This window comes from Notolabrus celidotus, chromosome 2, assembly GCF_009762535.1.
Source record: "Notolabrus celidotus isolate fNotCel1 chromosome 2, fNotCel1.pri, whole genome shotgun sequence".
Lineage (NCBI taxonomy): Eukaryota > Metazoa > Chordata > Actinopteri > Labriformes > Labridae > Notolabrus > Notolabrus celidotus.
The window spans coordinates 40,528,477-40,554,468 of NC_048273.1; the positions used below are offsets into that span (position 1 = coordinate 40,528,477).

At 39.7% G+C, this 25,992-nt stretch overlaps 2 protein-coding genes across 2 annotated transcripts in view; one reads left to right on the forward strand and one right to left on the reverse strand.

Annotated features, from left to right (window-relative positions):
- The window catches only part of szt2 (SZT2 subunit of KICSTOR complex), a 125,662-nt gene extending 104,338 nt beyond the window's left edge, over positions 1-21,324 (forward strand). Inside the window, exons 66-75 of the mRNA XM_034707092.1 lie at positions 2,915-2,995; positions 3,106-3,180; positions 8,389-8,481; positions 12,926-13,139; positions 14,629-14,806; positions 14,897-15,019; positions 16,105-16,615; positions 16,972-17,082; positions 19,716-19,784; positions 19,867-21,324. Coding sequence (XP_034562983.1) covers positions 2,915-2,995; positions 3,106-3,180; positions 8,389-8,481; positions 12,926-13,139; positions 14,629-14,806; positions 14,897-15,019; positions 16,105-16,615; positions 16,972-17,082; positions 19,716-19,784; positions 19,867-20,010 — 1,599 coding nt within the window. The 3' untranslated portion in view covers positions 20,011-21,324. The remainder of the gene's footprint in view (positions 1-2,914; positions 2,996-3,105; positions 3,181-8,388; positions 8,482-12,925; positions 13,140-14,628; positions 14,807-14,896; positions 15,020-16,104; positions 16,616-16,971; positions 17,083-19,715; positions 19,785-19,866) is intronic.
- A 4,386-nt stretch (positions 21,325-25,710) lies between these two features.
- The window catches only part of hyi (hydroxypyruvate isomerase), a 10,249-nt gene continuing 9,967 nt past the window's right edge, over positions 25,711-25,992 (reverse strand). The window contains exon 8 of the mRNA XM_034676148.1: positions 25,711-25,992. This exon is cut by the window's right edge and continues 332 nt beyond it. The gene's annotated coding sequence lies outside the window, so the exon portion shown is untranslated.

Genomic DNA, 25,992 nt, shown 5'->3' on the forward strand with positions numbered 1-25,992 from the left:
AGCCATCCTATTTCCTCTTCTACTTTGGGAAAATTGGAATACTTATATTAGTTTAGTTCAAACTAGTGTAAGACAAAGCCAAAAAAAAGGCTGAAGAAATGGAGAGAGATGGCAAGGAGACATTCAACTTTAATTCAACTTAATCCAACATCAAAAATGTGTCTACCATCTCAGCATAAACTTAGTTATTTTATGAATGTACTTGAACGTTTATGATGAGATTCTGTGAAACACTTGGTCAGCATGCCAAATGAAATATCAGTAACATTCACACTCTGCAAGGACCATAGGGAAAACTCTGCAGATACATAAATTCTTATTAATTACATTTTACGTTTTTATCAGACTCAGCCAACATCACAAAACAACAATGCAGCCATCAGACTCAGAGGCAGAAAATAGAAAGAAGATTTTTGAAAACACCCAGTCCATAGTCTGAAAGTAAAGATAGATAAATAAATAAATAAATGAATAGTACAAAATTAAAAATAAGTAAATACAAGCATACATGATAATAATAATATTAAGGTTGTAATGATTAACACAAAAATTAAAAACAAATATAATAACAATTAATATAAATAATTTTATAAATAATTTTATAAATAGTAATTGTGATAATAATAATAATAATAATAATAATAATAATAATAATAATAATAATAAAATCCTCACAATTAACTTCAAAGAATAATAAGTCAAAAAATTAAAATAATAATATTTATTTATATCACAAATCAGCCCATAAGGCAAGGCAAGGCAGCTTTATTTGTATAGCGCATTTCATACACGAGGGCAACTCAATGTGCTTTACATTAAAACATTAAAAGCATTGGAGACATTCAGACAGGCATAAAAGAACATAATTAAAATGACAAATATGATAAAACAGAAAAGAAAAGGAAAATTAGAAATATATTAAAAATTACATTAAAATTGTAATTTAAAGTGGGTTAAAATAATCTAAGATAGGAAGGCAGTGGTAAATAAAAAAGTCTTAGTCTTTGATTTAAAAGAGGTGAGATTTGGAGCAGACCTACAGCTTTCAGGGAGTGTGTTCCAGATATGTGGAGCATAATGACTAAACGCTGCTTCACCATGTTTCGTTCTGACTCTAGGAACTGAAAGCAGACCAGTACCTGATGACCTCAGAGGTCCAGGTGGTTCATAAAGTAGTAGCAGATCAGCAATGTATTTTGGGCCTAAACCATTCAGTGCTTTATAAACCATCAGCAGGATTGGCCTAAGTCTATTCTCTGACAGACAGGAAGCCAGTGTAGAGATCTAAGAACTGGAGTGATGTGGTCTACTTTTTTGGTCCTTGTTAGGACTCGAGCAGCAGCATTCTGTATGAGCTGCAGTCGTCTGATGGACTTTTTAGGGAGTCCTGTAAAGACCCCGTTACAGTAGTCTAGTCTGCTAAAGATAAATGCATGGACAAGTTTTTCTGCATCCTGCTGAGACATAAGTCCTTTAATCCTTGATATATTCTTAAGGTGATAATAGGCTGACTTTGTAATTGTCTTAATGTGGCTGCTGAAATTAAGGTCTGAGTCTATGACTACACCAAGGTTTCTGGCTTGGTTTGAACATTTCATCATTGCAGATTGGAGCTGAGCAGTAACCTTTAACCTTTCTTCCTTGGCTCCAAAAACAATCATTTCAGTTTTTTCTTTGTTTAACTGAAGGAAGTTCTGGCTCGTCCAGTCATTGATTTGTTCAATGCATTTACTCAGTGTTTGTATGGGACTATAATCCCCTGGTGATAATAGTCCCATAAGAGAGTTATCCAAAAAGAAACGAAGCAAAGGGCGCCCACCTTGTCTGGGAACGATCAGATTTTAACTGTAATCTCGCAGTTATACTCACCATATAAAAAATGTCCTTCAATTTGTTCTTCCACTGTGTGACTGTGGGGGGCTGTGGCCTTAACCAGGAGATTGTGATAACTTTCTTTGCAACTAGAAGCAGGACCCTCAACAGATCATTAGTTACTTTGTGAAAGGAAGTAATAACATAAGAAAAGTAACCTGCTGAAACATCAAGGATAACTGCTCCTAATATTATAACCAGAGACTCTTATAAGAAATAGCAGCAGAAATTTGTCAGACATATAGGCTCCATAAACTTAACACACTTATGTTATGAAAGGTTTCTTAAAGGAACAAGCAAACATAACAGCACAAAAGTATTTGAAGTAAGTCCATAAGTCCAGTTGCCTTACGGATCAAGCTTCGAATGACCATAACCTGGATGACTGAGAACCTTCACAGACGTGTCACATATGTGTCTCACAAAGAGAAGGTAGTGAAACACATTTATGCTTCGTTTAAGTTGACAACAGCTATAATAGAAATAATATTCCCGTTCAATTTTAATTGAAAACTACAGCTGTGTTGTCAGCATTGCATAGTTCAAAAACATGTATGTTAACCTTCAAAAACATACATTATCCAATCTGTAACAAGCGGCAACCTCCGGTTTAAAAATATGAGTCCAATGCAGAAGTGCTAAAAAACTGCAGTTCATCAAGGATCCACTTGAGGCTGGCTCCGGAAGTACCAGAAACCACATACACACCAATTGAAAGAAGCCGATCTTTACAGCAGAAATAAACATGGGGGTGAATTTTTTTCTAACGCTGCAATTTCAAAGGTATTTAGATTACGAGTCTTCCAATGAGAGGCACAGCTGACTTGATTGACAGGCGGGAACACTGTAGCTGTTGGCTAGGAGGCTCAAAGCCCGCCTCTATACGTCACAATCGCTCAACTGCAGCAATATGGCTGCAGACGCCGATTGGCCTCAAAACAGCGCTTCAGAAACAGATGGGTGACGTCACGGATACTACGTCCATATTTTATACAGTCTATGATCTGTCAATGTTAAATTGTTTTGTAAATTACTCTTGCAGACAACGCTTTCTGGTACTACAGCATACCACCTCCAGAGGGCGCTACCAGGGGGAATTGTGTTGATGGAACTGGCTTTTCAGGTGAGGTGACATTCATCCTTTTTTTTTTTTTGGTGATTGATTGATTGATTGATTGATTGATTGATTGATTGATTGATTGATTGATTGAATAACTGTGGATTTTCTGCTAGGGGTGTTACTTCTGTGTGAAGCAGTATGCACTGGAGTGTTCCCGCATTCCCATGGGCCAGACGGTCAACTCCCAGGTAAATGCAATACTCTTCAAATACATATTCCTATGTCCCTTTTAAGTAGTGAGGTTTTGTGTTCAATAATAAGCCCCATTTACTGTATATTGCAACTTCAACACACAATATTGAAGCCCCTGTAACATTCTGTCTTCAATGTAAATGTCACAGAGCGGTGATGGTGGGAACCATCCGTCTCCTACATTCATGAATATATGGGTGATGTCATTTATTGAAACAGATGGATGGAGCGTAAATGGAAATAAGACGTATGAGTCATGTGTTTTGTTTCCACTCAGTTATGTGACTGGTGTCCATAGATCTGTTAGTATACAGATGATACCTCGAGTGCATTTTTATTTTGGATGAGTAGAAACCTGATAAAAAATACTGGTAGCAATGCGGGGCAGGTTGATCTTGTTCCCCTTTCATCATCCTGTAGTTTTGAATATGGGCTTGGAGCATTATTGGAAGAAAACACAAAATAGCAGAATAACATCACTCAGATTCAAAATGTGTTCAACTAGAAGATTAGACTAGAAGAAGATTATTTTGACATCACTTGACAATGAGTATAGGTAATTAAATCAACAAATCTTTATTTGTACAGTGCAAAATCACAACTAGAGTTATCTCAAGACGCTTTTACAAACATAGCAGATCTAGACTAGAGGGTGACACGGGAGTGGATTTTCACTCCTGTCCCATCCTGCTCCTACAGAAAAAAATCCCTGTCCCGTCCCACTCCCGGTAAAATGACTCCCACTCCCATCCCACTCCCACTCAGAATGACTCCCGCTCCTGTACTGCTCCCACTCAGAATGACTCCCGCTCCTGTACCACTCCCACTCAGAATGACTCCCGCTCCTGTACCACTCCCACTCAGAATGACTCCCGCTCCTGTACCACTCCCATTCAGAATGACTCCCGCTCCTGTTCCACTCCCATTCAGAATGACTCCCGCTCCTGTACCACTCCCATTCAGAATGACTCCCACTCCCATCCCACTCCCACTCAGAATGACTACCGCTCCTGTACTGCTCCCACTCAGAATGACTCCCGCTCCTGTACCACTCCCACTCAGAATGACTCCCGCTCCTGTACCACTCCCACTCAGAATGACTCCCGCTCCTGTACCACTCCCACTCAGAATGACTCCCGCTCCTGTTCCACTCCCATTCAGAATGACTCCCGCTCCTGTACCGCTCCCATTCAGAATGACTCCTGCTCCTGTACCGCTCCCATTCAGAATGACTCCTGCTCCTGTACCTCTCCCATTCAGAATGACTCCTGCTCCTGTACCTCTCCCATTCAGAATGACTCCTGCTCCTGTACCGCTCCCATTCAGAAGGAGTCCTGCTCCTGTACCGCTCCCATTCAGAATGAGTCCTGCTCCTGTACCACTCCCATTCAGAATGAGTCCTGCTCCTGTACCACTCCCATTCAGAATGACTCCCGCTCCTGTACCGCTCCCATTCAGAATGACTCCTGCTCCTGTACCTCTCCCATTCAGAATGACTCCTGCTCCTGTACCGCTCCCATTCAGAAGGAGTCCTGCTCCTGTACCGCTCCCATTCAGAATGAGTCCTGCTCCTGTACCACTCCCATTCAGAATGAGTCCTGCTCCTGTACCACTCCCACTCAGAATGACTCCCGCTCCTGTACCGCTCCCATTCAGAATGACTCCTGCCCCTGTACCGCTCCAGTTTCCTTTCTTCTTTTAGTCTTTAGGTAATACATACCTCAACGAACAAAAGTCTATAAAGGCATTACCTTCACAGTTCACATACTGTACCTGAGTTCAGGAAAACTAAGACCTGAGCACTCCTCTCAGGTTAGGTGTACGCTCCACCTGTGATTTTTGTCAGCACTTCATTTTCACCTCACATCAGAAAACCTGTTAATTTTTGCATTATTTGCCGACACAACACAGACGTGCTCCTCCACCTGCAGCGCACTGATCAGCTGTTCAGGTCTGCAGCTTCAAAGTCATAAAAATACAACTACACTTAATAATGAGTGATTCTGACCATGCTGATATCATGCCGTTTACTGCAGACACACAGGACAACTTTATGAGTTTACAGAGGAAAAGACAATTCAATGCACTGGAGGAAAAAAAGGAGAAACTTCAGAGCTAAACTGGAGAGCAGGAGAGATCCAGGGTTATCTGGTGGAGCAGGTGTTTAAACTGTGAGCTCATGTTTACAGTTTACACACAATGAACAGAGAAAACTTCTTGCTGTCACAAGTAAGACTTAACAACAGTCCCTCAGACCTTCCCGCTCCCGACCGCTCCCGTTAACTTTTTATCCTGTACCGTCCCAATCACGTTAAGAACATGTTTGACTCCCATCCCACGGGAATCCCGTGACCCGTGGGATTCCTGGAAAAATGTCAGCCTCTAGTCTAGACCATACTCTATGTTGAATTATCAACAAAGACCCAAAATCATGACAGTATAAGATCCAGATCTACTAAATTGTGTGTGCAAGTGTATGTGTGTATATGCATGGTGTGGAGGTAAGCTTAGGAATATGTATTATTTATATATATTTATTTATATATATATCACAAGTGTGCACATGAACTGTCCTCAGCACCACATTGTGTGAGTGGGTGTGTGTTTGTCATTTCTACTTATTTGACTCTTTTTATTTTTGTGAAAGTCAGTTTTGTTGTTGGGAAAAAGGTGTTGCTTGGGCGATAGTCTTTGCTCAACCATTGCTGTTAGAGTGAGTATTAAGTCAAAATACAAATAACTAGAGCTTGCTTCAAGGTCCTCAGGGTTCAACATACTGGTTGATCTTCCTCAGTCTCTTTCCCTTTTTTTTTTACTTCTTTTCTCTGTTTCCCAAAGTTGAATTTAGGTCTACCAATATTAGGAAGTGTTAATGGCTGCTTTGTATTGTTTTTGACTTTTCATTTTTTACTGCTTGAGGCGATACAGCTTGAGGAATCAGTGGCATCTTACAAAACCTCTTCTGTAGAGACTCCTATTTGATGTGGTGTGATGTCATCTTTTTATTTCTGTCATTTTTTTAATGTCTTTTAACTTTTCATCTTAGTTCTATTTTGTTCTTCTTGTTGCTTTATTCTTTTTTTTGTGTCCTTTTGTTAATTTCAATTTTTTTCTCGTCCTCTGAGTTCTTCTTTTGGCTTTGATTCCCTTGTGTGGATTTTTTTCTTTATTCTCGTTTCTTTTTTACTTCTTATTTCCTTCATTTCTTTTTTACTTGTCCTGTCATCAGCTTTCTTTGCTTTTATCCATTCTTATTTCTTTTATTTCCATTTCTTTATTTTGTATTCCTCTTGCTGCTACCCTCTTAGATCTTTTATTCTCTTGGTTTAACATCCTGTTACCATCATATTGTCATGCTGGGGTTCTGTTCTGTTCTTGCTATATTTCATTGTGTTTTAGGGGAATGGTGAGATGTAGGAAAATTCTTGTGTTTTGGGAAATGTTTTCTTTTTGTATCTTGAGGACCACCGTAGATATTCATGAGAAAATATTTTATCATTTCAAGCACTGTTGAGATATTATCAATGTTTTAAGTAGGTAAGCACAGTAGTATAGATTTACCATCTATTGATGGTTACACATTCATCATCATTGCTTATCTGAGCCCTCTCATATTTAGTATTCACTGAGGCCAAGCCCTGTTGCAATACTTGCATTTCCTACACAATGTAACTGCAAAGTGCACTCATCAAGGCTTTCCCTTTAATATTTGTATTTTTATTATTTGATCCTTTTTTTAATGATAAAGACAAATCAAAAACATCTTTGGCCTTGTTGCTGTCCATAGAATATTTCTCCTTATACTTTGAGAAAAGTGATCAAAAGTTTGATTTCTTTGTTAAGCCTTTGCTAGAGTCAGCTCAACTTTGCATGGACATTGAGGAGTTTATTTGCAGATCAGAACTGATAATCTTTATTGGTTTTCTTTTTGCTGCATTTATTTTGCACTTGAGTTGAGTGGGAAGTGTTTGTATTGTCTGCGTTGCTGTCCGCCCCCTTAAAACAATGGTTTAGCTCAGTCAAGGATTAAACATCTTGCACCTTGAGATGACCAAAAACAAAAGGAACACACTTCAAATGGGGTTTTATCAATAGCTGCAAACCAAAGCTTCACCTGGTGAACCAGATTTAACAACATAGCATGTCATACAGCTGCAGGCTGCTGGGTTTAACATCATATCCAAAAGGCTTCCTGTTAAAGATGATGAATGGAGGCTAGCCCTGCCGACACTGTGTATGTTGCATTAGGCTCTACCTGAAACAAACTTGGAATTTAAATGTTAGGGAGAGAATACATTTTGTTTTCCCAGTTCCAACATACAACTGGTTTCATACATAGTGGTAGTGCTGGGCGATAATTCAATAACGATAATTATCGCAAAATAATTTTCTCAATATAAATATTAAAAATGTTCGATAAAAATTCAATATAAATAATCCTGTAATTACACCGCTAATGAGCCTTTAACGCTAGTTGCCACCCAACATTAGACAGAAGAAGAAGACTGCATTGAACAGCCAATCATGTCGAAGGGTGAGAGGTAGGCGGGGCTTAAAGACGTTCAGAGCAGAATGTAAACTTTCACTCAGGATCTGACTTTAGATATAAATGAAATAATGATTTGATATTTATCTTGATAATTATCAATATCGACTGATATGAAATGTTTTATCGTGATAACATCATTTTCAATATCGCCCCGCAGCCTCCTGAACCAATTAGTGCTCTCCAAACTATTTTTTTTTTTTTTTTTATGCTCACAAGCTAAAGCCGGTTATCTCAACCAAACTGCAAGAAGTGTTTCACAAAGAATTCCTTTCAAGCTGTGTTAAAAATGGGAGTTTAAAAAGGTGTAGTGGACTTGACGAAGTTTCAAGCAGTCTTGGTAGCTTGGTGCTATTGTCACAACATTATGTGGTTGTTCACAATCAGCATTATTAAAATAGCAAATACAGGAAGTAACAACAATTTGTAACAACAGTAACTTCAGACAAGAGAAAAAAAAAAAGTTAATATTTTGCAGAGGGGATCCCATGACTGAAGCCGTATTCAGGCTGAAGGTCCTCAGCTCTAAAGTGTGTATGTATGGTGGGCTTCATGCATGTCTGTAGTCTTTGTAAAGGTTTAAGAAAGTGATCTCATTGATTATTGTAGTATGTTGTTGAGTCTCGCTCTCCATCCATCTGTTTGTGTGTCTGCCTAGTCCCACCACATGTCATCTCTCCATCAGGGCAGCCTCCTCACCAAACCTCGTTGCAAGCCGTTCCCAGATGCCACCCCTGTATCTGACTGTGCGGTATGTTCCAGATATTCTCAAAGGGGCGGGGTGTACCACTACAATCAGGTGTCACCTCTCCCTGCCGCTCTGCTTGCTGCCATCAGACCTGGTCTCTTACTTTTATGATCTTTGTGTTTGGGTAATTTAATTTTCACTAATGAGTGTTTTTATTTATTCATTGTGCTCTTAAGCTGTTAAAGCTACAGCTTTGGGTAAGATGGATAAACGGTCTCAAAGACCGGTCTTTGAAATTCTTCTTTTTTTATTTCCTCTCGTTATGGATCAGACCTGGGTCAAGCTCCCCTGTGATTTGCTTTCCATCCTTTACTTTCAACAGGCTGTTTGTCTCCATGCTTGCTGGTTTGAAATTCATGGGTGTCTCAGCTTGTGATTTTTTTCGAGTGTCCGTGCAGCCACTGTTGTACCCTTCGCCATTTCTTTGAAAAATGTTTTTCTTCTTTCATCTTTGGTGTCCTTGGGATTGGCTAGAGCTGTATATGTTTTCTTCCAGGCCTACCTTTACTATTAGTCTGGATTTAAATTGTTACTAATTGTACAACTAAGAATTGATGCTGCTCTTCTGGCCTTAGACGACTACATAGACTGTAAAATAGGGCTTTCTTTCTCCTAATAATGAGTTGGTTAGAATATTTTTTAATGAACATTATCACTTATTTTTCACAACTACTTCTTTAAGCTTAAAAATAAGTTATGTGGTGTCCCCCAGAGTTCAACTCTATTCAGGCTATGCATGCCCCTGCAGCTTAAGTGTGTAAGACAGTCATTGGATGTGATAAGTATAATTTAAAGACTAATGCAATATGGGGAAGCCCCTTTCTCCAATCAAACACAAGCATAAGGTGAGTAGTTTGAAGCCTGACTCCAACATTTACAGACTTAATGTTGTATTCTTAAGATGTATCAGTTCACAATTCATGTAAGCAAATGTAACATTCTTATCACGCCACACACCATATTCATGTTGGGAACCAAAAAGGACATCATAATAAATGTACATGCACACCCACATAGTGAGGAAATTTGTACAATGACCCAACACTTGAGGTTATGTTATAAAATGTAATTGGAAAAATATCCTGCATATGATCATACTAAAAAGCAAAAAAAAAAATCAGGAAGCAGAAAGAGCAATTGTGTTATACAAATTTACAGAAACAGACAGTCAATGTGTAAAATGTAATAATTGACAGAATTAAAAGTCAGGAGAACTTCAGAGGTTTGGTTTGTCCAGCCTATCATGGCAGTATGACTGTTCTGTTCATCTGTTTTGCAGTACACTGGGCCAGGCGTCGCTGGATTTCCGTTTTCTTAAAGCTGAAGTAGCTGATAGCGAAACTGCTTCTTTAGCATCACTTATGATTTAAAAAGTTAAGAAGTGGTTTATATGGAATTTAATAATTTACACAGCAACTAAAAACTGAGTGCCCCCTCGTCAGATACAGAAAAAATAAGCTAAACTTAAGCGCTGTGCATTGTGGGAAACAGTAGGGGAGAGCGGGGTTGGTTGTCACACTTTTTACTGTTTTGATGATTGCTCATCATCAGAACATCTTTCAATAGTCATTCCTGTTGGTTGTCACACTATGGGGTTGGTTGTCACACACTATGGGTTTGGTTGTCACACACTATGGGGTTGGTTGTCACACACTATGGGGTTGGTTGTCACACACTATGGGGTTAGTTGTCACACACTATGGGGTTGGTTGTCACACACTATGGGGTTGGTTGTCACACGCTATGTGGTTCGTTGTCACACACTATGGGGTTGGTTGTCACACACTATGGGGTTGGTTGTCACACACTATGGGGATGGTTGTCACACACTATGGGGTTGGTTGTCACACACTATGGGGTTGGTTGTCACACACTATGGGGTTGGTTGTCACACACTATGGGGTTGGTTGTCACACACTATGGGGATGGTTGTCACACACTATGGGGTTGGTTGTCACACACTATGGGGTTGGTTGTCACACACTATGGGGTTGGTTGTCACACACTATGGGGTTGGTTGTCACACATTATGGGGTTGGTTGTCACACACTATGGGGTTGGTTGTCACACACTATGGGGATGGTTGTCACACACTATGGGGTTGGTTGTCACACTATGGGGTTAGTTGTCACACACTATGTGGTTGGTTGTCACACACTATGGGGTTGGTTGTCACACACTATGGGGTTGGTTGTCACACACTATGGGGTTGGTTGTCACACACTATGGGGTTGGTTGTCACACACTATGGGGTTGGTGGTCACACACTATGGGGATGGTTGTCACACACTATGGGGTTAGTTGTCACACACTATGGGGTTGGTTGTCACACACTATGGGGTTGGTTGTCACACACTATGGGGTTGGTTGTCACACACTATGGGGTTGGTTGTCACACACTATGGGGATGGTTGTCACACACTATGGGGTTGGTTGTCACACACTATGGGGTTGGTTGTCACACACTATGGGGTTGGTTGTCACAATGGTTTTTCAATGGGAAAAATCTTTTAAAAAAGGCAAGAAGGCAGAACTAAATTTGAAAGTTGAATTGCACTGACAAGCAATAGGCCTACATAACTTAATGCATTTGAACATAAAATGAGGAAGGACCATGAACAGGAAACACATCTTTAGGCCAGCCTATATAACAACATAAACAACAAAAGAAATAGGCCGTACAATAATGACCTACTCAACTAGGCTACATGCAGTCACTGTCTGAGTTACAGTGATGGCAAATGTAGGATCTGCGCACTCCAACTCATTTCACCATGCAGGATTTTGCCAACATAGGGGTTGGTTGTTACATGTGACAACCAACCCCAAAGAGAATGTGACGACCAACCCCAACTGGAATTTTTTGCTAGCATCAAGGCTAACAACCATCTAACAACTAGTTAGCTAGCTAATAAAAATCTAAACTATAGCTTTCCCCTCACACTTTGTAAGGGTAACACTTGTTTTGTTATAAACCCATCGTTTAAAAGCCTAGAAGAAAAATACTGAGGAGCTGAATATTTACAATTTGACATGAAAAACACAAAAAGTCCTCTCACCTCAAGTTCAGCTGTCTTACTCAAGAGAAGACTATGTGGGTGAGCTCTGATCCTAATTCTGGAAACGTCCATACCCCAATTTGAGAGACAGTGCCCTCTGGTGGTGAGATATAACGAGTGTGCCAACTAACCAGTGTGACAACCAACCTCGTTCTCCCCTACATGAGGGAGACTGGTCCCATGCAGACTGAGACATTTCCCCAAATCAGTAGACATCCGGGGAGTTTTTGCATCCTGCAGATTTTGCTCTTGTTCACATACTACATACTGAATTTAGGACAAAACAGTACATACTGCTAGTATAGTAGACAGGCTCGAAAACAACCTCTGTGTCTTTCTGCTAGAGTTCTGGAAGCAACACATTTCACTGGTCTTAGGTCACAGTACAAGCTTCATCTGTTTGTTGTTTTGTTTTTGTTTGCTTTTCGTTGTAATGGTTGTTTTGTTGACTGTTTTCATGCATACAAGATAAATTGCAGGGGGCACTACTTTTACATGAAATATTAACAAATGTCACAAATTTAAAGCTGTCAATTATAAATGTCTATTTTTGATCATCTTCCTTCTGTATTTTCTTTGCTTGTTTGATCCTCTATGATTGAAGCTTCTTCCATAACTGTAGCCACTGTCATTAAATGTACTTGCTCTGAGTGAGGTTGACAGGAGACAATCTCCGGCCCTGATACTGAACCTAAAATGTTGTTCTGATCAAAGTTATGCAGGGTTTCTAATCAGCTATAACGTAAGATCAAATGTCAGGAAATAACTACTCTTTGCTTGGTTGTCAAATTGCATAGTGGAAATGTACGTTTTTGTACGAGTCCAAGGGATGTCCGTAATCCCGTGGCTTCCTGGCCCAGTGGAACGCAGGCTGGGAGGTCAAACTTAATTTGCTGTCCCATAGAGGAGAGAACATTACTGGCCATCTTTTTTGCTTATATGCCAGAAGAACAGTCTTTCTTATCTCTCTGATGATGGTGATAATGATGATGGAGTTTTCTTTTTGTCTCAACTAATGTTGAGGCAGGAAAATGTGATGAATAATTTCATACATTAAATAAGATCTGAAAACTAAAATGCTAGCTGAAAAGTGCTTTGCAGTTTTCTTGTACATAGTGTTAATATTAGTATATTTTACCTTTATCTTTATTTGCTGGAACAAAATGATTTCCCCCGATGGGGATCAATAAATTCTATCTTATCTTATCTTATAATCATTTTTAAAAGTGGTGTATTCCACACTCTATTCTATGATTTTCAAAGACAATCAATGCAGTGATGTGGAGTTTGTAGTACCTCCTGCAGTGGAGGAATATTTGTTTTGCGCTGACTTTGCCCCCTGTAGATGTCCGCTCATCGCTCTGTGCCTTTCTTGTTCTCTGTTTTAGCTCTCCATGCTCTTCACAGAGGAGTGTGATAAGGTTCGGGACCTGATGCATGTTCACTCCTTTAGCTACGACTTCCATCTGAGAGTGGTTCACCAGTACTTGGTTGGCTGCCACATGACACTTCGACAGGGCTACCACCTCACTGACTTCCTGGACGACTTCATCTCCCATCATCCTGACATTCCCAAGTTTGGCCGCAACCATGTCTTTCAAGGTGACTTTGGCTTGAATTCATATTTAAAGTTCCTGTGAGTTTTGAACTGCTTTAGAAACAGACTGAAATGTACAGTGATGTCTTTATAATCTACAAAAGCAAATTAGACCATCAACAACTAGATTACCAGATGCTTAGTCACTTTAATGCCTGAAACAACTGTGAGAGAGTGGGTGTCGGATGAGTCCATTTACAGCATGCTGATGAAACAGACATTTGAACTTTTCCACAGAGAAAGCCTGATCTTCAACAAAATTCAAAGTGTGTGATATCTTTCACTGCTAGGAGAGAGCGAGATGAGACTTTTATTCAAGAAAGCACACCTTTTACATGAACATGACAAAATCACAAAGATGCATGAGTTACTGCTCTGTCCACAGGGACATCAAAATCCACACAAACAGAACACTCCTGGCGGGACTTTTAAAATGACCTCAAACTCTGGTTGTTCTTAAAATCCAGATTCACCAGCAATGGGCAGACAGAAGAAACAGGAACAGCAAAGGATCATTCAAATGACTGAATTTGATTATTATTTGGTTGGTCACAGATAGATAGGAGGGGGGAATCTGCCCCTTAAGATACATCTGCATAATTAACACCAGACTTTTTCCTCACATTTTTACCATGGAATTGAGACTCACCAATAACAGAGAAGAAGGCTCTGAATGAATGAATGTACTAAAACAAGAATGTAATAAAACAACTTATTTATTTATTATATTCTTTCAGAGATGTGCCTTCTGATCTGTGATTGGTGAGTCTCAGTTTCATGGTAAAGAATGGAGTGAAAAGAGGCTTTGCTCAGTCTCACTACAGTGGTATGACCCATTTGACTTTTGATTTGATTGTAATTTTTTATCTAGAATGTATTATAAGATGCACTTGTATCCGGTTATGAAAATAGATCAGTCATCATCACCGCCAAAGTGACCCTGGATGTCATTACAGCAGATAGCGTTCTGCATGCTTTTGCACTCCACAAAGATAGTTTTATCCTGTATAACCAAAGCCTGCAGATATGTGGTCAATACCACAAATAGAAACAAACACTCTTCCCATGCTTAAATCCGAGCTCCACCCACAAAATCTACAAGCCAGATATCAATGTTAATAAAATATGTCACTGCAAAGATTCTAAAGTAAGTGATTTGCCTGTTACAAGAGAGGAGGATGAGATGTTTTGTCAGAAAACACTAAGTAGAGGGATATGATGTTCCATTTTGTTTACAGGGGTCACCCAAATCAACACAAAACAAAGCTTTCATCATAGAACGTTTAACGTGTAATACCCAGGCTATTACCCTTGCTTACATTACCCTATAGCTGTTGAGACATTATCTGTTCCAACCCTTACATTAGTGAATGTCTCAGAGACAGCTGACTGTCTACTGAGACAGGTCTCTGTTAAAGCACTTCTATTTAAGTACTGTGGGTGGACAGGAGGATCTAGGATGTTGTGTGACTGTCTGATAATTGTTTACACCAGGGAGCTTCTCCATCTCAACGGGCATGATAACAGCTCACCAACTCTACAACTACATCACTGACCACGCCAGCACTTATGGCATGAAGCCACTTCGCATGTCCAAGGGTCCAGCCAGCAATGATAACAAGAAAGGAGCACCTGACTTACATGAGTACGCACTGGTGGCTCTGTGGAACAGGTAAAAGTCCATCAAATCCTGGAATATATACTGTCTGTTCTCCATATCCAGGCTGGTTTGTTTCACTGACTGTCTCTTTCCTCCCTTCAGTTCTGGCTCGTATAAGGATCTGGAGGGCCTGCACCACCACGATGACTTCGATGTGTCCATGGTTGTGTGTCATAATGCTGTTCCATTTGAGGAACAATCAGATGGGGAAAGGCATTTACTGAGGTACAGAGACATGACATTTAAATGTCACAATTTAAAAGGGCTCATCATTTCACTGGTTAACAATCTGATAACATGCAAATCATGCAGGGTGTTTTTTTCACTTTGCTACCAGTAGTCGTTTTCTCAAGAGTCAGGTTTGCTGCTCCTTTAATAGGTGTGTGTGTATTGCTCTGTTCTGTTTGCATTATAAGGAAATCAGTTTCATAAATTAATTGGACCCAGGGTCTAAATTTAGTTCAGGGGTAGATAATCTCCCCCCTAAAAAGCCCCTGCTAGGGGGGTAGTACTTTTCAATGGTTCTGGGACTTTCGGGGGGCGGGGCCTGCAATGCTGAACATGTCTGATTGGTAGATTAACCGCAGTGTTTTTATTCCGCCTGCCGTCCACAATAACATCACACACATCTGTGATTCTCTTGATTTCTCTTTCTTTCATTAGTTTTTATTTGTTCTATCTTTTTTGTATGTGTGTGTACTTTTCAAAAGAAGAAGCTGTGATTCTCTTGATTTAGCAGCTTGTAACAGTAGTCTTCTCTCAGCCCACCGTGAATGCGTCTCTCCCGGTGTTACGGTTTTAAAGTTGACCCTGTAAACTGGAGACCTTCAGCTGAACATGTCAGTGTTTGTGGAGTTTACACAGCTGTTGAAACACAGAGGGAGTTCCTGGGAATGTAAACTAGTTTAGTTTTTATTAAGATTTCAAAATATCCTCATCAGATATTTAATGATGGTCTAAAGACGTTTATGAGGGATGCATCCGGCTGAAAGTCTCTAGTTCACAGGGTCGCTGTTTAAACCAAAACACCGGCCGAAATCCATCTGTGATGAAATATGGCACGATTTACACAATCTACCCGGGACTTCAGCCCGCGGTCAAAACACAGACTACAATGGGGGCACAGGAACCTTTTAGTTCAGGGGAAAGTAGTTCTGGAGGCTGAAAGACCCTGGAACTCTTGGTCGAAATGCACCTAATGTTCTTATTGATGTCTAACTTAAAGAAGATATGAATGAGACTTGGTTGTGAGATTGAGCTAAAGATTCAAGAGTTCTAAACGATCTGTCACGTTCTGCCTGTCTGTGTAGGTTGCGGTTCTATGTGATCATGACGAGTCAGAGAGAGCTCTTCCCCCGCCTCACTGCTGACATGCGCCGTTTCAAGAAGCTTCCTCAGATCCATCGTGATCCTGGTGAGCTGGGTGGCCGGCTTCCCCCTGATCGAGCGGAGGCTGGTGGAGCCCATGGTGCTGAACAGGACCTTTGGGAGGAGACATCATCTGAAGCTGCGGCCGTCTTGACCCCCAGTGATAGCAATGAGTTTTTCCCTACGACAGGGGCAGAGGCCCAGGCCCAGGGGCTGCTCTACCCCTCCCCTCTTTTCCCTCTGCTCAATAATGAGGTAGCATCAGCCCACAGACAGATCCAGGCCAGTGTGGAGCAGGCTATGGGTCATTGCCGAAGGGATAACCTGTGGAGGAGACTGTTCCACGGAGAGCACCTAGACAAACTAAAGCTGACCAAGTTATCCTTCTGTGAGCTGGAGGAGCTTCTGGAGGCTGTGCAGAGCCGCTCGGTGGGGGAGATCGACCCACAGCTGGTAAGAGTCCCCCTCAAACCTTAATTATATTTTCATCCTCCAGTCTTTGTTGGTAGATTAAAATCACACTCTAGTTTTAAGAAATCAGTAACAGCAAACCTCATCACTTGTTGTAGCATCTTAGATAAACATTATATGTTGAAAGCTAAGCTCCTTGTTTTTGTTCTCATTCTGAGCCATAATGTTTAACTCACCGCACATTGAGTTTTTCCTCGTGTATGATATGCACTATACAAATAAAGTTGCCTTGCCTTCCTTACCTGAATGTGCAGGTGTCATAGAATGGATCAGCAGAGATAGTGTTACTGTGAAAGACAGGAAGGTTGTTGTAATTGTACTGTGATGTGTTACTGCAGGACTGTTTCCTCACCATGAGTCCAGCCTGGTACCAGAGTCTGATCAAAGTCCTGCTCAACCGCTTCCCCCAGAGCTGTAGACACTTTGATGACAACGGCATTCAATATCTGGTGAGATGATATGTATTTACACAAATCAGATCTCTTTTAAAGAGAGCAAAAAATGCATTTACTGAAAAGAATACTAACTTTGGATTAAGCCAAAGGGGATGTGTAAAGGTTTTAGGGATGGGCATTTACCATTGGTTAATCACTGGTGGGACGAGGTGTTGCTAGAAGCGGTCTGTCTCAACCTTCATGCTAGTTTTCCTGTGACGCAGCAGCGTGGCGTGTATTTTTACATTTAACAACAATGTTCAGTCTCCCATAGGGATGTACACAATTAATCGATTATTGTTGACAACTTGAAACAGGACATTTCCACCTTTAGATACAAAGCCAACAGACTGGTGGGAATTGCTAGTACGCTATGTTTGAAACCAGCAACATCAGAGGTCTTGTCTGACGCTGGATTGATTCTGACCCGGTTGCGTTCCCGGCTGACACCTGACTGAATACACATGTTTATTTTTCACAATAAGAACGAGTAGACAGAAAACTGGACACTGTGAGTCTGAAGTACTTTACTGTTAGTATTATGAGTCTTCACTTTATAAGATTATGTCCACAGAGAATATTCTTATGAGCCTGATCGTTGATAATCAGTGATAAACATGTACCTGTATTCAAGGCCGTTAGTTATTTTGTTGCTGTAGAAAATATAATTTAGGGGGAAAAACATATTTGGCATTGTTTTTTTACATAAGAATAATAATGTTTTTTTAAATTGATTTATCGATAATTGATCGTTAACATTTCCAAAAATCGACCATGGAAAATATTTAAAATGTAAATCCCTAGTCTCTGCGGTGTTCTGAATCTCACACCACTACACACTTTTTTTCCAGCAACTGTTGCTAATGTTTTCAACTTCTTTCGTTATTTAATGCAGTTAACATTCTTCTTCTTATATGTTACAATGTTACAATGTTACAATGTTACAATGTCATTTAGCAGACGCTTTTATCCAAAGCGATGTACATATGAGAACAAGAACAACACAAGCAAAGATCTAGACAAGAGGAAACAACATCAGTAAGATAGCATATTATTCAATGTGGTTAGCAAACGGCTTTAAGATGCTCTGTAGCCACCGTCTGGAGGGAATAGGGGTGAGCCCGGCTAAGGATTTAATTAGTGGAATCTGATTCATCAGATTTTGCCCATAGTGGATGAATAGTCAAATGTTTGTTGTTTTTCCTTATTGACCCAAAGTCTGCATGATGGTGACCGCATGACAATATTACACATAACCCTTTACAATTAAGAGACTCATAGCTTAAAGTAAAAGGGACAACAGAATATTATAAGTATAAAACTTAGATTTTTTAAATCTATATTACAAAAACAACGAGGTGATGAAGGAGAGAAAACTCAAATAAGGCCACCATCAGTTAAACATGGAACAACGCTCCACTATAGAATAAGGAATCAGGAGATATTTAAACAGTGTTCACACAGCAGAGAGCAGCACTGTGGAGGGTAGTTTGTCCAACTTAAGACTAAACATTTGTATAATGTTCAAACTCAAACCTGAACCAGCTAAAGGGTTTTTAAATCTCTTAACAGAACCTTTTAAAACAGTCTTTCATCGCGTCTTTGTCCACTTGAGTCTTTTCAAATTGTACGTGAGGAAAACCATCGTGTGTACGGGCAGAAGTGCGCTGCTTGCTTTGTTGACTGTAAATCCTGTCTTTGAGAATATCCTCTCTGATGGCGTGGAGGTGGATGGGATGCTGCTGATTGTTTTTGAGGCTTCAGACAGCTTTGGGTATCCCTCCTCGTTCTTTTGGCCCTGTACAGTTTTTGTGTGGTCCAGTAATCCTTGATCTCACAGCCCTCTTCATGAAGCTGCTCCTCATCTTCATCACTAGTTTTTAGGATCAACTGAAGTTTTATTTCCTGACATTTTGAGCGGCCATGAACGTAGAAAGATTTAAAGACCAGCTGAGGTACGTCTGCTCCACAGGTCCCGCTAAATGGGAGAGTCCACCTTTAATTACCAGGGGAGATTTAATTACCACTTTAAGGAGATTTAACACTTCAAGAGCTGTTCTCAGAATTACATTAAATAAGTCTATATTTATATCAAAATAGGATAAATGAGACACTATTTTTACAGGAAACAGGAAAATAATGTAAAATTAGACATTGAGCACCCCCATGGTTTGAATGGAATGATCCACGTTTCATATGCAAATATTCGACTATGAGATTGGCAGTCGACTAAGGCTCGTTAGAACGAATCGTCGAATATTCGACTATTTGGGGTCACCCCTAGGAGGGAATACCGCATTACAACTCGGCGCCTGTGATTTGGTCTAGTCTATTTGGGAGAAAAGACTAGATTGTTTTGATCTGATATTGGATGGTTATGGGATCCTCTGGAGCTTTTTTAATTGCCTGTGTTATCAGCAAGCAACAAATCTGATCAAAGGAATGTTCCTTGGTAATGATTTTTCAATATGCAATAGAAGAGCTGCACCATTTTCTGTTTCCTATTTCAAAAGAAATTTGCAGTGCATCCATTACTATTACTGACAATTTAGAGTTTCAGAATAATCAGCATTTAGTGCTTAGTGAGTATTGATACTTGAATGAGAAACTGATGTTTTTTTTACCACTCCACCTCTTCTCTTGAACAGGCCGTTCTGAACCAGAAGTTCACAGACTGCTTCGTTTTAGTCTTTCTGGACAGCCAAGCTGGAAAAACAGTACGTTTTGATTCTCATATGGTTTATGTCAACATACTACATTTGTGCAAACATCTCATCTTTTCAATTTTCTTTATTTCAGAGTCTGAAGGTTGTGTTTCGTGAACCACTGCCATCCCAGCAGCAACCCAGTAGTAGCCCTCCTCCTCAGCTGGTGTCCATGTATCATCATCTGGAGTCTGTGATTAACACAGCTTGTTATAACCTCTGGACAGGGCTGTTATAGAGCTGATCTTCACTGGACGTACCTCACTCCATATCCATGTGGATGGACAAGTGTTACATAGAAACAGTCAGCAGAAAAAGAAACCGTAGGACACAAAGATGTGTGCTGGAGGGATCATAATCTTAGCTGTGTGCTCTCTGATGGAGCAGCATTAAAATAACTTTATCTATTAATAATGCATGTCCAAGGGATGTAACGTCAGAGAATCAATACTGAGCTTAACCCAGGAAAAGAGTATCAGTATCTAGTTCTCTTGCTCCTGGCCCTTTACTGTTCTGCATCAGTTAGTCCACACAGACCCTTATCAGCTGGAAGAATGATTCAAATGGCCTCCGAGTAGTGATTCAAATATGATCACCACCATTTACTGTGGAATATAAACCCTTCAATCATCAGGTACACTATGCAGCTGCAGCATTAACAACAACATGAAGTACTGCTCCCTCACAGGTGTTCGTCTGCACATCCAAAAAGAAAAGGTATATCATATTACAATAACTGTGTCTCTTCATTCCCAGTCATTCTCTCTATGCTGTAAATTGGACAAAATATGGAAGAAAAAAAAATCCTTTTTGGAAAAGTTTTTATTATTCTTTTACAACGCCTTAACTCCAACCACACTATAATCCTCTGGATTGTTCACTCTGTATGGATCAGTGGATCAAGCCACTATGTGAAGCTGTCCCTGAATGTTAGCGCAGAACCCTTGGTCATTTATTGTATATTGAAAACTCTTGTAGGGTTAATTCAAAAAATTCTTTTTCAGAAGCAAGAGCTGGGACATAAAAACAGTACTGTGTCATATTTGCAGATAGGCAGCATTGTCAGTCAAACGTTCTAGCCGTAACATTTAACATTCTTTACAAGTAATATCAGAAGAATCTCACCAACTCTCATGAGAATCTTTTATGGTACCTAAAACATCACTGAGCACCAAATGTAGGAATTTAATTTAACATTAGTCTAGGTAGTCCAGAACTGGTCTCATTGAAAAGGTTGTTTTATTTGTTTATCTCTTTTTTTATTACTATTGTTTCCTGTGGTCAGCATTGCTCCCAGTCAACAACCAAGACCACACAGGTTGGTTCAAAACGCATTTATTATCTTACTTATTATCTTATTTATTAACTCACTCATGGACAAAAAATGCTCCTTACCCTCAGTGCAGGTATCCTTGCTTTTGGTTTTAAAATTGAGTATTCAACAAGTGTCGACCTCCTGTCTCAAAATCTGAAGCCCATGCTGAAGTGTTATAAACTGCAGCGTCTGCTTGAGGCTGGCTGCAGAAACACTGAAAACGATATTCATACTCATTCAAAGAAGACGATCTTTGCAGCAGAAATAAACATGTTTACAGCCTGGTTCAAAAACGACTTAGGTCTGAAGAGCTAATTTCTCGAATGTTTTCATGCTGCAGCAGTTTCCAAGATATTAAGATTAGGAGTTTTGCCCATTTAAACACATGACTGACTTGACTGACAGGCAGGAACCCTGCCCTCCTCTTTACCTCACACTAGCTTGACAGGAGTTTCCAATATGGCATCCCCCAGCTCTCTTTGATTCCTACGTCTTCTCCCATCACGTGTTTTAAGCCATGTTTTAACGTATGAGCAGTGAAAGATGAAGTCCCTGATGGTTTGTATGGTTTTAACAGTGTGGAGTGGACATATTTCTTTATTTACATTTTTGAATCATCCCTCAGTATTTTAGCAGTTTGTCTTAAGAAACCAACAAACACTTCTGACTATTATACCAATTGCTTCATAATATGTCAGAGTAATCTTAAATGATGTGCCTTCCTGAACGATGTTTCCTGACTTCTAATACACCATCAGTGTTTTATGAGTGAGAGACAGCTGAGAAGCTGTGGAGGTACAACTTCAAGTGTCAAAACCTGTTACCCACTTGAACCCAGCTGCCATATTCGATGCCCTGACGTGCCTTTTCCTGTTTTTTTTTTCTTCCTTTTTTGGTCCCCAAATGTATGAAGGGACACTGAGCTGACTGTTCTTCAATCAGCTCTGCATGGATAGTCTTTGGAAACACTTGGCCTGCTGTTATGCAGTCAAAGTGCCTGAATCAGTTTTGGAAATTTCGAAGTAATTGCCTTTCATAAGAAAAAAAAAAAGGGTAATCTGATACTTCACATGATAAAATGCCACATTTATCAGGGCAGAGTGTTTTCAGAATATGCTCAGAGTAATGCGTTTATCCTGCAGGTTGTGAAATACCTGGAATTGCATGAGTCATGCCAGCCTGACACAAACATGAAGGCTTGATGACTATTTCAGACGTCTCTTTTTAAGATTTGCACACATTTTCAGCAGAAGGAAACCAAATAAATATTTGAGTTACTTAGTAGAAGTAAAATGAGAAGCAAACCGCTCAGAGGATTCAGTCTGAATGTGACACACTGGATGCAAAATGTGAACTGTAACAAATAAGCTCTTGGCATTTTGACTCTGTAATGTAAAGATTGTAATGTCAGTGTGTAATGTATAGTATGTACATAAAGAAATCTTTATATAGATCTTCAAATGCTTAAATAAAGCAGTTGGATGGACGAAAATGTTTTGTATTCTTTTTTACATTGAAATGACATAAATATACATTAATGACATTTTAGATGGATCAAAGTCCTTACAATGAATGACTGAATCTGGTTTAACATTCAATCACACAAAATGAGAGTATCCAGTTGACTCTGCTTTGTAACCCTTTTGTTATAAAGTTGTACGTTTCAGTGATTGTTTTTTTTTTACAGTTTAATTCTTGTTTTTTGATGGCTTGAAGTCCAGTTTCATTTATATGACTTTCTTTCCCCTGCTTAATGCAGAACCTGTCTGTTTGAAAACATGAGCATATATCTGTTCTCAAAATAATGTGTTCTCCATCCAAAAAGTTTTGAATGGAAGAGAACACATTTATATTAATACTTTCTGATAATAGGTATCTATCCATTGTCATAGGCAGGGGAGATTGTCACACTGATGCCTCATCCTTCAGGTGAATAAATATACACACCCATCCCAAAAAAAGTTGCACTCTCTAATATTTCGTTGGACCGACTTTACCTTTGATTACGGCATGTTTTCGCTGTGGCATCGTTTCCATAAGCTCCTGCAATGTCACGACATTTATTTCCATCCAGAGTTGCAGTAATTTTCTTCTTTTAACAGTTTTGTTTATTAAATGTTTGTACACAAAGAGGTCCTAGTTTCACAGTACTTATGAGTGACAGTGTTGAGAGATTTACATCAACAAACAAAGACAGACCACATTAGAACAGGGTGGTCAGCCCGCTCATACTATGGATCATGGCTGTTGGTATGAATAGTAATCTCAGTCTTTAAAGCAGAGCAGGAGAGGGAAGACAAAAGAAGATACACTAAAGAAGTACATCCATCAATACAATAATTACAAGACTTAATTAACAAACAGAGGCCAGCAGCAGGACAGAGCAGGATCTTATTCAGGAACAAGTGGGAAAATGTTCTTTTCTGCATAAACAAGGAAGGGGCCCCACACCTCTCTGAATCTACGAGACGGTCCTTTTAATGTATATCGAATTCTTTCAAATTTTAAGTTATTAAAAATCTCTTTCACCCAGAGGCTGTGGGGGGTGGTGTTGATTTCCACCTCATTAGAATGAGGCGTCGAGCAAATAAAGTAACAAAGGCGATTCTATCTGATTGTGGTTTAGGTAAGGGCACCAGAGAGACTCCAAACAAGGCCGTCACAGCATTAGGTTGTAGAAATGTCCCAGTTACCTCCGATAGAGTGTGAAAGATTGAAGTCCAATAATTATACAAAGATGTGCAGGACCAGAACATGTGGACATGCGGTTTGCAGGCGTCTGGTGACATCGAGTTGCATTCATTGACCTCAAAGATCTTGTATGATGAGAGGGTCGGACCGCTGCGCAAAGTTTTCTTCAGTACATCTAAAAAATGATCAACAGGGCTGATGTTTGGACTCTGTGGGGGTCAATCCATGTGAACATGGTGTCTCATAATCCCTGAACCTCTCATTCACAATGTGAGCCCCATGAATCCTGACATTGTCATCTTAGAATATGCTCGTACCATCAGGGAAGAAGAACTCCACTGATGGAAAGACCTGGTCCTTCAGAATATTCAGGTAATAATAATAAAAAAAAATAATAATAATAATAATAATAATAATAATAATAATAATGACACTTCTTTATTTATTTATATAGCACTTTTCAATACAGGTAACACAGTGCTTCTCAGTGGGCAATAAAAACAAGAAGAAGTGCAAATCAAAATGAAGCAATAAAAAATAAAATGAAATAAAAACTTAAAAACATACTGGCTTATAAAACAGACCCTTAAAATCAGAGCTAAAATTAAATAAAATCACACAATAAAAGCTTTCCTGTAAACATGTGTCTTGAGTAATGACATAAAACACGGGACTGACTCTGCAGGACTGATCTCCTCTGAAAAAGACCTGCCTGAAAAAGACCTGTCCCCTTTGGTTTTCAGTCGGGTCCTTGGAACAGCTAGTAGAGCTCTGCCAGAGGATCTCAGACTGCGTCCAGGTTTATAGGGGGATAAAAGCTAAGAGATATAGAGAGGGGCGAGTCCATGTTGTGCTTTAAAAGTCAATAAAATAATCTTAAAATCAATCCTGAAATCAACAGGCAGCCAGTGTAGATGAGCTGAAATGGGGGTGATGTGGGCACACGTTTTAGTTCCTGTTAAAAGACGAGCTGCTGTGTTTTGAACAGTTTGTAGACAGTGGACTGATTTATAAACTGAGACATGTGTACAGAGAATTACAGTAATCGAGACAGGAGGATATAAAAGCATGAATGAGTTTCTGAGGGTAGTCAGATGACCTCATTCTTTGTGCACAGCATGTTGCTGAGCCTAGACCCGACTGACTACAGCAACCCCAGATCATAACACCGCCCCCACAGACTTGTACGGTAGGCGCGAGGCATGATGGGTGGACCACTTCATCCGCCTCTCTTCTTACCCTGATGCTCCCATCACTCTGGAACAGGGTCCATCTGGACTCGTCAGACCACATGGCCTTCTTCCACTGCTCCAGAGTCCAGTCTCTGTGCTCCCTACCAAATCTCCGAGTTGTTTTCTTTGCTTGATGCAGGACAATAATTTGAACCTTCTGAAACAGATGAACATCCTTCCCACGACCACAGGATCCGTCCTCTGACATGTTTGTTTAAGAGCTGAGCAGCTGCTCACCTCATCAGCTCGGGTTAAATCAGTTGTTGCTAACTGAGACATCTTCATCACTGCAGTAATTATCCAAAGGAAGGCTCTTACCTATTTGCTTCGTTAAATCCAGGTGGCCACCTTTTTTTGGGACGATCAGTGTATTTGGCAAAAAATATTTGCACTATGTTTTGGACTCTTGTGCTCGAAGCTTTAAACAGCAGTCTGAAATACAAGGGCGGGTATTACAGTGTCTATCTGGATTACGATGTTAACTCAGCAGCAAATGTCCCTTTAATTAATATGTTGTTGTGGTCCTTACTCTTCTGTACAAATGTTAAGCATTTTTAAGCAGCAGTTGAAGCAGAGGTGCAAAATACATGAACAGTCAAGAGAGTGTTTTCTTTTTGAAAAATAATTTTACTTCAAAAACTTATGTCGAAAAGATTCTTGGGAGAAAATTATGCAATTTCTGAGAAAACTAAATCGTACATTCCAAGCTTTGAGGTTTTTATTTTCAAAATAAAAGCAGTGTCTTTGAAATGTAATACTGCTTCCAAGATAAAGGAACTGAACCTTCAAATTCAAGACTGTCAGGAGAATGACAAACAATGGAATGATTTCATCTGGCTATGTTCATATTTGACTTCATCCACAATTAAAAAAAAATCCCAGTCCAGAAACAACTCATTGTTAAACAAGGGACAAGTATATTATAAAAGGAGATGTCACAATAACTAAATGCAACTTAATGTTATCTAATGAAACCTTTCAT